Source organism: Rhamphochromis sp. 'chilingali', assembly GCF_963969265.1.
Source record: "Rhamphochromis sp. 'chilingali' genome assembly, chromosome: 22".
Classification (NCBI taxonomy): Eukaryota; Metazoa; Chordata; class Actinopteri; order Cichliformes; family Cichlidae; genus Rhamphochromis; species Rhamphochromis sp. 'chilingali'.
In genome coordinates this window covers 13,646,052-13,659,163 of record NC_137950.1, presented here as the reverse complement: position 1 = coordinate 13,659,163, position 13,112 = coordinate 13,646,052, and the positions used below count along the sequence as shown (strand labels likewise).

General features: G+C 41.7%; 1 protein-coding gene across 2 annotated transcripts in view; it reads left to right on the top strand.

Moving 5' to 3' along the window:
* ankfn1b (ankyrin repeat and fibronectin type III domain containing 1b) overlaps window positions 1-13,112 on the top strand; it is a 162,750-nt gene that overhangs the window by 44,748 nt on the left and 104,890 nt on the right. Inside the window, exons 1-3 of one of the 2 annotated variants that reach the window (XM_080873813.1) lie at window positions 789-924; window positions 6,742-6,948; window positions 7,249-7,478. In XM_080873813.1, coding sequence (XP_080729939.1) covers window positions 7,275-7,478 — 204 coding nt within the window. In that variant the 5' untranslated portion in view covers window positions 789-924; window positions 6,742-6,948; window positions 7,249-7,274. Of the gene's footprint in view, window positions 1-742; window positions 925-6,741; window positions 6,949-7,248; window positions 7,479-13,112 lie in introns of those variants that run through there. The other variant, XM_080873812.1, reaches the window with a different exon arrangement.

The window sequence follows — 13,112 nt, the reverse complement described above, 5'->3', positions numbered from 1 at the left end:
TTTAATCACAGATAAAAACTTTCCCCTGAAGCTTTCAGGAAAAATCAGCCTCTGAGAATTCAGCTTGCATGTCTTCAACTCATTTTCAGCTGGGGATCATGTGTTTAGTACCCAGGCTTGTCACGCTAAAGTCTGGAGGTCAGATGTCTTCCAGCTCCACCAGGCTGATGTCTGCTATGCCGGCCACGTTTCATTAAATCTCAGCACATCAATCTGATCGGAAGTGGCGTTGGAGGTGGACTCAATGCACTGAGTCAGTACCGAGTTTGTTGTTTTCAGATTCTTAGTCTCTATTATAAATGAGACACAAATGTTTCAGAGAGGATTTGTATGTAATATCAGTCATCTGTTGCAGTCTAACGCAGCACGGCTGTGAGAGCACAAGGAACGCAGTCTCCTGTGAGAAAATATTAACATAAAAAAGACACAAGTAAGCCTGGATGTGTGCTTGTCACCAATTTGTTAAGCCGATCTTGTGATTGTAGCCATTGATTTGCGTCCCATTGGACAGTGTTCAGTCCACTATCGATCTACTGTTCTAGTGTTCCAAATGACCTTCGGGTTGATTATACTGAGGTGGAAGCAATTTAGCTATTGATTGGCAAAGATGCTTTCGTTGCTCATTAACAGTAAGTTGTATTTGTCTACCAGTATGTGCCTGAGTCAGTGTTAGTGCTGATGTTGGATTTGGCTGTGGTATTGTAACGATCCGTGTAATTGACCATTTATGCTGTCTATGCAGGTCGCTGGAAAGGAAGCTACAGAGACCCATACTGGCTAAGTCGCGTACCCTCCCCAGCATCCCCCAGTCTCCAACGGTCTCCAGGGTCCACCACTCTGATCTCATTGGCGGGAGTCCTCCGCGCATGAAGAATCCTCCAGTTGCCACCAGCCACTCAAAGGCCTGCACTTTGCCACCTGCAGGTAAAGACAGAATGGAAGCTAGCACCACACAGCTAGCTTATTTTTTTTCAGCTAACAGAGTTTGGAGAAACAATATCAAGCGACTTGTTAGAATCAAAGTGATGCAATTAACCACTTTGTGGTCAGGCCATGACCACTTTTGTTTGAAAAAGGTGATTATAATTTCAATCTGCAGTAATTTGAGGGAAAATTGACCCTGTGGTAGGACCTCTCCACCTGTCTATGGTGTATCTATGGAAAGATGGAGGTGAGGAAAGCAGCAGCAGCAAGACCCCTGCTCAAAACATACTTGGCATGGATAAAGTAAGAAACAGCATGAAAAGGAGGAAGTGTGGCAGAGGTGGGTTGCAAAGCAGCTTGCAGATACTGAGCAAGTGTAAAGGCACCCTGTATGAAATTTGCCACTTGGGTTTAACCTAGAAGTGCTCTTTTTTTCTTGGTGAACTTTGCTCTGTCTTTCATTTTTCACCATGAAACGGCAGTCTCTGGCCTGAGCGCAACTCAAAGGGTTAGTTATTTGAAAATGATCTTGTGGCGGCGATACAAGAGTTTAAAGGGCAGTAAAAGCTTAAGCTAAAGTCTTCTTATTTCTGTTCAAATGCCCACACCTGCATTGGTTCTGTGATATCCTGTCTTATGCTTCACTTGGCTGAGAGCGCCCAGCAGCCATCTGTCTCAGCAGCTGCATGTACAAGAGAAAACAGTGTATATCTTTTCACTGTTTTCTCTCTTCTCTCCTCCTCTTGTGTAGGAATCAAACGCTGCTCCCTCCCAGGAGAGGGGAAACTGTCATGGAGAATTCTGACGGTGTAAGCCCGCTGACAGCGAAGGCTTTCATCTTAAAGACAAATGAGGGCTTTTTTTGAGGATGAAAACATTTATAGGTGGCAGGAATTTTTATGTGAAAGAAAGCCCTTCACAGTTGGGCTTTGATTTGTATAGATCAAAAAGAGCTCTTCTATAGAAACACCACAATAGCAGACACCTGAAACTGAAGGCAGGAGAGAAATGAATCAGGGAAATTTCGATTTAATGCGAGTGAATTAATGCAAACCTTTGATTATCTGTTAAGACAAAAACTAAACATTATGGCCAATTTAAATCATTTCTCATGAAATCTGTGCTTGTGCTATTTAGGCAGTGCATTTCTAATTTCTTCAAGCAGCTCAGATACTTTTTCAAAGTGCCTGATTTGGAAACTAATCTTCCCTTCAACCCTGAACAAGCCAAGCACCATCAAACCAGAGCTCAAAGCTAAAGATCAAGGCTAGACATCGAGCTAGACATCCTAACGCTTGTCTCCTCATTCACACGTATTGATAGACATACACTTTCACTATCACTGCTGACTGATGTCACTCAGCTTGACAGCATGGAGCTCTGAGAGAAGAGATGACTTTTGGCACATTTCAAATGTTGGATTAAGGTGGAAAATACCACGTTATCATTCTCACTTGTGATGTTTAATACAAGAGAAATCTGCACAGGAGCTCATCCTGAAACTGCAAGAAGTATGTAACTCCAAAAAAGACGCAGCCAGCATCAGAGAGGAAGACCTAAATAAAATAAGAAAAAAATAGGTTCCTCTTGAAGTCACTCAGTCCCACTGGATTGGCAGAGACGCAGGCAGCAACATAGGCGGTAAAAACTTTGAAATGAGCTAAAACAGCTGCTCACATTGTAATGAAAAAAAAATCTCATCCAGAAGATATCTGATATTTTCGTTCTCTTCACCGTGAAGGTCATTGTGGAGCGGCTCATTTCAGAGTGCGTGAGAGGGCTTAGAGGGGACGAGATGCTGATACAGCAAGGGCTTTATTTTGCCTCCCCTCTTTCTTGATTGGCTTCTGTCTTCTTTCGCTGTCTCCCGGCTCTGCAGTCAGTGCTGGTACAAATTTCAATCAATGTGAATGGGACCTCACATGATACATGTGTACAGAAAATTATAAATAATAAGATCAAGCAACCTGAAAGTAAACCTTTCTGAGGTTGATTTATGTTAAGGTGGACCTACTATTTGAGATGTAGGCTCAAAATGATATCATGATATTTCATAGAAAGCTGTGCGAATGATATTTGTTATGGTGTAGAAGAAAATACTGAACAAGGTTCTGTCAGTGATAACATCAGCATTTCCATGCTTCTCACCTCCTGTGCGCCACTTCGTTGAGGACAGACTATTCTACGGTGGCCCTGAGAGGTCAAATATATTGCAACTTAATGGGATAACTCAAGAACGAGCCAATGTAGGAGTTTCTAATTGATACCATAGGTGAATATACTAAAATAATCGGACGGCTGTTTTCTACTTTTGGCTCTGTGTGATGTCATTAAGAACTGATATGATTATTATGGTCATAGCCTTAGTTGCGAGTACGGCAGACCCACCCATCTGTAAAAACCTTCTACATACAAGAAACTGGTGTTGTCACAATAAACTGGATTTGACCGTGATTATTAAAAATGAGAAATTCACATTGTGTTCAAAATAATTCACATCAAAATACTGTAAAAAAACCCAAAAAAAACAACTCATGCCAGTGCTCTCTTTTCTAGTTCACTGAGGACGCAGCTGATCTGCACACTTTGCGGATGACTAAAGCGAGGCGACAACTTTAGTTACCACCAGCTCCTGTGTGAGACTGCTCGGCTGTGCCCTGAGCTTTAACTCACAGGTGTTTCTTCAGTTCATTGCTGGTCTGCTTGCAGTCTGGTCTGCTTTAACCTACTGATGTTTTTTACTATTTATATTATAAGTGAACTATTAAAATGAAGGAGACTTAATATATAGAGAGTTAAGGTTTTCCTACACTGGTAGCATTGCCTTTTATGGAGCGTAGCGTAATAGGAAAAGTGACGGAGAATAAATGTCCTGTTTCAGAAAGAGTGAACTGAGGGCCTGTGTGAGGATTATTTCGATCTGTGAATCATGTAAAAGCTACTCTAAGAATACAAATCTGGAACTTTAAAAAAGAATAATATCGCCACTTCCATCTATGGTGGTATGAAAGTGGGTTTTTTTTTAATAAATGCATTAAAGTTACTTAGATGTTTAGGTTCAGTAATAAACTACATTTAATACAATAAGAGAGCTTATTTGTTAAAATTCATGACTAAAGTGAATAAAGTGAACATGGCAGAAGTGAATCCATTGTCTCTGAAAGAGACTTCCAGTATCCCTGCTTCCCTTTTCCTCCCTCTCGTTACATTTCTCTGTCCTATTTTGGCTGCAGTTTGAACTATGTGAATGTCATCACTAACCCACTTTGGCCGAGTAGCATCGAGTGAATCCCGAGCCCTCGCTGCTCTGATCTGATAAATCTTCCCCTTTACTACGTCTAATAACTCAGCTCTCTGTCAGTGATTGGTTGATTTAGTCCAAGTGCTTCCATCTTATGTCCTTTTACATCTAGACTAATTATCTGGGTCTGATGGCGTGTTGGTGTCTGTCTCTCTGCCTATTTTTTTTCTTCCACGGCTCCTGCTCTGCTGAAAATATCAAATTGAGAGAGAGTTTGGTCTCACGTGGCTGCTTGTTGCCTAGCGACCACTGTCATCGACCATGATGCTGCCTCCCTCTTTCTTTCTCTCTCTACCTCTGTTTATGTCTCGGTATGCAGACAACTTTTTTCTAAAAATCCAAGTTGTTTAATAATCCAGCTGCATTCGGTTTGTGGATTTAAGCAACATCCTGTATTAGGGATCAGGCTCAGTCATTTTGTTGCTTTTATTATTTGGCCCGGCTTTGGCTGCGGCTCAGACTGTGGAACTGATACACAGGTTATATTTCACACTCTGGAGATCATTCATAAGCTCACACAAAACACTCACTGCCAAAAGAGCTGCAGTTTTACTCTTTTAATAATGGATATAATGAATAATGAATCACAGCAGCTGTGGCTCGGGAGGTAGAGCGGGGTGCCTCCAGAGGTTTGAGCCCCAGGGCGTGAGGGGAAAAAGAGCTATGTGTGTACCAAAAAATAAAAATAAATAAATAACACAAAAATGACTTTTCAGCTCCTCGCTTAATCACAAGCTGTCACCACAGCAGGTATCTCCACATGTGTCCAAGCAGTGTGCTCTTCTTTGATCCTCCCAGGATTAAACTGGGGATCTTTCAATTGTTATGCAAATGTAAAAACCACTGCACTGGAGCCACTGTATCTATACAGTTAAGTGCTACATAAATTTGTGTAACCAATAAGAAATGTTCAGTGGATCAGTTCAACTGCTTATTAATGCAAATAACTAATCAGCCAAGCAGCTCGGTGCAATTTGGCATGTAGACATGGTCAAGGCGACTTGTTAAGGTTCAAACGTCATCTAAACGGAGAAGAAAGCGGATTTGGGTGACTTGTAACATGGCATGGTTATTGGTGCTGGTTTGAGTATTTGCTGGGAGTTTCCCACACAACACACAAGAGAGAAAATATCCAGTGAGAGGCAGTTCGAAAATGCCTTACTGGTGCCAGAGGTCAGGGGAGAATGACCAGATTTTGTCAAGCTTATAGGTAGGCAATAGAAACTGAAAAGATTCCTACTACTTACAACCAAGGTATGCAGAAGAGCATCTCTGAATTCACAATGCATTAAAGCTCGAAGCAGATGGTGTATAGCAGTGGAAGACCACCTGGTGTGGACTTCTGCTGAGTTGACTGTACTCAAATGACCTCCACATCCACCAAATCTCAATCCAGTTGAGCACCTTTGGGATGTGGAGGAACAGGAGATTCCCATTGTGGAAGTGCATTTAACAAATCTGCAGCAACTGTGTGATGCCATCATGTCTGAGGACATTCAAATTCAAAAACACTTTATCCCCAAGGAGCCAATTAAAAAGGATGTTTCCAGCATCTTGTTGACAGCAGTTCTGAAGACAAGAGGAGATCCAGCCTGGTATTAGTAAGGTGTACCTAATAAAGTGTGAATATAAATGTAGCCCATTTAATGCATATAACTAATATATTTTTCTTTAAAATAAATATACTGGACTGTAACTTAATGAACCTGACAGGAAAGCCTATATAAAAGATTTTAGTGGCTTTCCACCTCATTTCTCATTTCTTTATTTATCGTCCCTGCTGATAAACTTTTGGTTTACAGACAGGCTCTCAAGAAATTATCCACATAAATAATAAAAGAAACAGTAAAAACCAAATGCAATCATACGACACAATCCTGCAGTAAAGAAAATCACTAAAATTTGCATTAAAGAGACCCAACTAAAGAGTGAAATGGTGTAATATGAGGTAACGATATCACATAAACAGATTTAGGAATGCTCCTGTCTGAAAAAGGGAGTTTTTGCACTGCAGCCTCTCTGCTCTGTCATGTCTGTCGTCATTAATACCTGTTTGGTTCTCTGATGGGCTCTTGTTGCTGCTCTCTGCACCTTTCCAGCTTTCCACATATGCACATGGATGTGAGGAGAGGTGCACTTGGAAGAGCGGGGAGGCTCTCCAGAACAGAGCCATATAAATGCATTACAGCCAAATAGACTGAAAAACATATAAATACCAGTTTTTATATATTTTTCTGGTTTTGACTCCAGTGGTCCTGACTGCACTCAATTATCTGATGTTTTAATAAAAGTATTTACAGCAGAGAAATGTCTGCGACTTTGACCTTCTTAACCTTATACAGTGATTCATTGGGGGCTGGGAAGTACACTGTGTGCTCATTTTCCTACTATAATTTGAGATGATATTTGAATCATGAGCACGTTTCACTGCTGTCGTTGTTAATACCTTGATGAAGACGGCTGATTTTGCTTACTCAGCATATGGCTGCGTGTTTTTTTTGAATGCCGTTGGTCAGATGCCGCAGACGGGATGCGACAAGACGTCCGTCAAATGCAGAGCGATGGAAGTTGTCTCTGATTAGTGGAGCTGAGGCAGTTTCTGACAGCACTCATCCATCTCTGTGGTGTGACTGTGAGAACTCAGACATCATGTCAGCGCTTTGGAGAAAAACGCCCTCTCTGTCCAGCATATGAAATCATAATCACGCTGTTCAGGAGGCATGGTGAGAATAATGCTGCGGTTATAAAGTATTTTACCTATAAAGGAAGCTAAATTACTTTCTGGAAATGTTTTATGGAAGCAATCAGGGATGATAGCTCAGAATTTGTAGAGTGAGTTTCCAGTAATTGCGCACGGTCCAGTCGGTCCTGCTCTCATTTATTCTCCTGTCTTTTTTCTCCCTTCTTCTCCTTTCTTCTTATTGTTGCCTTCATGTAATGCCACTGTGATGTCTTTATTTGTCTTCAGTTAAGACAAATTAAAGACAATTTGTCTTTCAATTTGTCTTTTTGTTTTCATCCAGGGGAGCTTTGGCGTTTGGAGGATGACATGGAAGGTGACAATGAGACTAGCGGCTGCACCGAGGCCCGTCCACGCTCCCAGTCGCCGTTCTCCCATTTCCGGGCGCGGGCTGCTTACCTGCGCAAGAGCATGTCAGCCGATGAGCACCTAGACATGGGCTCCGACTTTGGCGCAGTGACTGCGGTCGAGGGCAAACAGAACCGTGGGAAGGGAAAGCTAAAGAGGAAGTTTGTAAGTTTGATTCCTTCACTTCCTGTTATTTGATTCGGTCCCACCCAGCCGTGTCCAGCTAAATCCTGTATCATCATGGCGTTGTTTCCTTCATCCCCTTTTTTCACACATCTCAAAGCCGGCTCATTTAAATAGGCACTTAGGATTAAAGGTTTTTCCGGCCACAGAACATATGGCCGTTCGGCAGAGCATGACTTAAGTTTTCTCACTTGCTGTGAGTGCAGCTTCATGCAGACATTCACAGCAGCTCCCAAATGAAGACAGCTCGTCCCACTCGCTCTTTCCTTATCTTTAATTAATTTATACAGCTGTGTGCTTGTGACTCTGTGGCTATTTTCAACTTTACCAAATAAATCCTGCTCGTCACCCTGAGGGAAGGCGACTGTTAACATGTGATGATAAAAACAACCCCCAAAAAACAAGTTATCGCTTTAAAGCTTTGTTGTCCTGATACATGAAAGATAATGAGCAAGAGAAACTATGGTGATCAAAGCTGATAAAGAGGAGAGTGCAAGGAAAAAATCTAGGGCTGACAGTCCTGAGAATACAGCATAAGGTGCAAAATGGTGCAAAATCCATCCATCCATCCATCCATCCATCCATCCATCCGTTCTCTTCTGCTTATCCGATTCAGGGTCACAGGCGGGCTGGGGCCTAACCCAGCTACTTTAGGGTGAGACGCGAGGTACGCCCTGGACAGGTCACCAGTCTGTCACAGGTCCAACACAGGGAGACAGACAACTATTCACACTCACATTCACACCTATAGGCAATTAAGAATTAACCTAACCCCTTTAATTGCATGAGTTTTGGAAGAAGCCAAGCACTTGCAGAGAACATGCAAAATGTAAACAGAAAGGGGCAACAGTGCTAACTACTGCACCACAGTGCAGCTAAAAAATGGAAACAATACCGCAAAAAACACAATGAATTTAGCTGACATGCTACCTATTTTACTTTAGTCTTGCATATATACTCAAGTTTATTCTGTTAAAGTTGAAACAATAGGTAAAAATAAATAAAGTCTATTTTATATATATATATAGGGAGGACTGTAGCTACTCCAGTTTTGGAGCTTTGGCAATTAAAATGACATCCATCAAGTGGTCAGCTTAGGAAACCCAAAGCTGCTGGCTAATTTCAAGCTTCCAAAATTACTGGTCCCTGGTCCTTTTCATTTTATCTACGGTAATTAGTAAAGTATAATTACCCCACTTGCTGCTTAAAATGATGTTTTGATTTGAGCTTAATTCCGTAAGCTGCATGTAACAGTGTTGGTTGCGTCAGATCTTTGGGGGGAAATGCTGCCAGACGAGTGCAGCGGGCTTGTTGAAGGCGCATGAAAGATTAAAGACCTGTATATTGTCCGTTAGCCTGTGGATCAGGTAATTGGAGACCTCATTACCAGCTGAAGCGTTGTAATTGATTCTCGGGTGTCACAGGCGCAACAGGAGACCAGGACAGGTTAGTGGATAGCTCAGTGGGAGAATTTAAGGTGTGTGTGGGGTGTTTTTTCTCTGGCATACTGCTGGATGTGGATCACAAGAATATACTTAACTGAACTTTAAATGGGATTAGCCATTTTTTATTTTCCTTTCATACACTTGAGCCAATCAACAGTTTGGTGTCAGATCAGTTCGTGGTCACAATAGTCGGGCTGAAAATAGAAGGGAAGAAGTTCATTTTATTAACTTCCATCACATTTAAACAGTTGGCCATCTTTACTAGAAATGGGAACAGCACTGGATCTGATGACCTGCCGCGGGTGTTTTGGGGTGAGAGTTCACATTGTATTGTCTTCTAGTACACTGTAATTGAGGAAATGTCAAATGTACTTTACTACTGCATCATACCTGCTTTAAATATGTTGTCTTCTCTCTGTATCACTCAGTCTTTTCTTTTTCGTTTGCGGATACACAGATAAAACATTCAGAGCCGTGTTGTTGCTCAACACTTGTATGCTCTCCAGAGCGACGCGAAAATTGCCGTGACAAAAACAACTACGCCTCAGCCTGCTGCCTCATGCAAACAACTGTTGTGCTGCAGTATTTAGTGTTGTGCTATGGAGGTTGACTGTGACACAGCAGAGAAACAATGCCTTAATATTAGCGCAAGTCGGCCCACACTGCAGAAGGCCTGCCTGCTGGCACGCATGTTAGAAGTAATCTACAGTATCTTTCGGAGATACTAATGGAGGCGGATTAGGTGTTTAAAGGAAAAATGTTTCAGTGTTTTTCATTCTTTGGACTAAATATGGAATTGTAATTATTGTAACAAAAAAGAAAAGACTAAAGCTTTTCAGGTAGGAGTAAGAGAACAGAAGGAGAGAAAGTAACCCGTGTTTGTAAGGCTGCCAAACTCTACATTATGGTCCGAGTTAATTACCTGTTGTAACGATATCAATGCCATCTCCCTTTAAACTGTCACACTCTGTGAGGGCCTATCTTCAGGGTCTTCAGGTCAACAGGCAGTGCTATCTGTTCAGCAACAACTGTCACGGTAAAGCTGTTTTGTATTTTAGACTGAAACACCACTAATCACGTGCTCTACCCAGAACAGAAGCAGCTCGTGGCTTTTACGACCCTTATTGACCTTTCTTTATATTGTTACAAGCTGTACACTTGTGAGTGAAAATGTGTCTCGCTCACCGGGATACCGAAAACACCTCGCACTTTTGTCAACTTTTACTTGTTGAGCTACACAGTCAAGAAACTCTGCAGTTCTGCATATATAAAATCCAGAGTTTCCCACAGTTGTATAACGCCCTCAGTTAGCTGTCACCTTTCTTACAGCATGCTATGTGGCAAAGTTGGAGGAGCAAAGCTGCACAGATGCAGCTCTCTCCACTTTCTTTGCAGACACTCTGCTGAGAGAGCCCGGGGGAGAGTGACCAGCTAAATCATGAGTAATCTGACTTTACAGTGATGAATGATTCAGTCTACCATAATTTGCAAATATGAGTATATGAGTATTATGTATTAAGAAACTTGTTGCAAAACACAAGATTTTTTCCCATTTCATTAACTGAATTTATGAAAAATACCACAGTAAGAGAGGTATAAAATAGTATGTTAGCACTCAATAGGTGTTTGCCAAAGAGCTATTAGCTGTTGCCCTGAAGCGTCATCAGAAATGTTCTCAGTGGAAGAGTGGCTGTCAAGAGGGAGAAAAGGCGGAGGTACGCAAAATTACACAAGAACTGGGATGAAACTCAGGTCTTATGGAGTGATGGGTCAAAATGTTTGTAGGAGGTCATGAAAGAGGTAAAACAGCCTTGACTTTCAAGCCTGTTAGAAAAATTGAATTTTTTTTACCTTATGTCAGTACATAAGGCTGTGTACATTAGGTAACAGCTGCACAGTTTTTGTGGTTTTGTGTAGAAAAACACATTTTAAGCCTGTTTAAGCCATATGCAAACCACAGATGATGTAGTTGGACTGTTTGCAGTGTACAAGAGTAATATTACTGTAATATTACAAAGGGATTGCAAATTGTATTTGCAGGAAGGATCATTTTCTCCACTGACAGCAGTGTGCCTTTCAACAGTTATTGTTTCTATCTGCTGTAATTTCATCTCTTGACATGCTGCCTATGCAGTGTAAATATGTATGCATGTATGTGCCTGTGTGTCCTTTATTTATTTAAATGTGTGGCTGACGTGCAAATGCACTCAAAGCCTACTGACAGCAAGCTAAGAGGCTGACTAACCACATAATCAAAGTACAGATCGTATCATTTCTGTTGTTTGAATGGCTGTAACTACATAATGGGATGTTCGTGCGTATTCGCTGCACTTTGGTCTGACACATCCTCTGGTGACTCACATAGATTCTCTATTAAAGCAATATATTAAAAATTACACACACAAAAAAAGCACAGGGAACGCAAATAATTGTTTTTCATCATTTCCATATTCACCGGAAACCCACAGGAAACACCACAAGAGAGATTTCAACCAAATCACGTACGTGGATGTGCTCCTCGCATGGTGGCAGGAGTCCTGATACTGTACTGGCAGGAATCTCAGTGGTATCTAGACTGTTGAATAAGGCGAATTATATTCAGCATGCTGCTTTGGTCAAAGGCTCTGGGTCGCCTGGATTGGTTTGAGAAACTTGATATCGCCGCCTGCGGCTAAGCTCTTTTATGTTATCAGGAAACGGGCACAGAGTGTGCTCGCACATAATAGCTCATAAAAACACACTTAACACACATGAGAAATACTCTGAAAAATCAGACATTTAAAGGCCACTGGCGAGGCTTAGATAAAGACCACAAGTGTTTCTGTGACGTCTGCTTCGCCACTTTATCTATTTGTAAGTCAGCCTGTTTACACCTCGAACGAAAAGCATTGAGCTGAGGTGGTGAGTGCGGGGGGTCTACGAAGCAGCTGATTTACATTTATTCTACTCTTGGTGTATACCCTGACTGACCGTCTGCTCACAAAACACTTGTGGTGATTGGTGAATCCGAGAACACAGAATATATTGTGTTCATAATAAGAATGAGCCTTCCTAGTTGTGTTTGGAATTAGCAAGCGAGGACAGAAGCATCTTCACAGTTTGAAACTCTCCGTGCTCGACAGCCGTTTAGTTTATTCCCCATCTGTCTGAGACAAATTTACGCTACAGACAAAAAAGATAAAACCCTGTTTGGATGGACTGTGTTCTTTTCACGTGGCTCATGGAGCTTTCCATTTGTTTTCATTGCTAAGCCACCATCTGATGTATCCTAAGATGGCTTGTGTACCTCAGTGATCTCAAAATAGATCACACTGGATGCTTTTGTTAGCCGTAAATCCAGCAAACGCATTTTTTTTCTCATTACTGATTCGACGTAGGTCTGTGGGATTCTTGTCCACTAGAGGGCAAGAATGAGCACCTATTGTTGGTAACAATTTCCTGAGAATCCCAGAATTGACTTTATTTTAGGGCTAGTTTTGTTTTAATAACTACCTAGAGTGTTTACCCCTCAGCTGTAAAAAAGGCTGATGTTGTTGTCCACCTGCTAGGTTTGTGGGCAGGCAGGCGGCGGCCTAAAAACCCACGTTTTTGAACACAAGAACTTGAGAAGCAAGTGAGGTAGGATTTTCAAATTCATACCATACGTGCAGGTAGGGTTAGGGCAAGGTTTCTGAAAATCTAACTTAAGAAAGTTGTCACCTCAAATTCAAATTCATAGCACAGAAGCGTCTGCTAGGAGGCTGAAGGGCAACACTGTGTGTTTTTGTTTGTCTGTTTGTGGCTACTCAGCCTCAGAGCTCACAGCTTTTATTCTTCAAGCCTTAATTGATTCTTTATTGTTTTTACTTTATTACATAAAGTGTTTTATCAGTCAGGCTTTCAGCGCTTAAAGTGGACCAGTTCTGCTCATTTCCAGCTCCTTATTTGTATTCTTTGGACTCTGTTAAAGCAGCTTTGCATTATTCATGGGTCATTGTTTTTCTGACTGGGCATTGATGTACCCCCCACATTTCTGTGTGAAACAAGGGCCTCTAGATTAAAGCCACCCTCCGTTTTGGGCAACTTTTTTCTGATTTGCTGCCCTGTGCAAACAGAAGGTTTGAACAGCAGGTGGGGCCAGAGTTGTGTACCTGCTGTTTAGCTTAGATTTAAGAGCTACTTTAAGAGAATC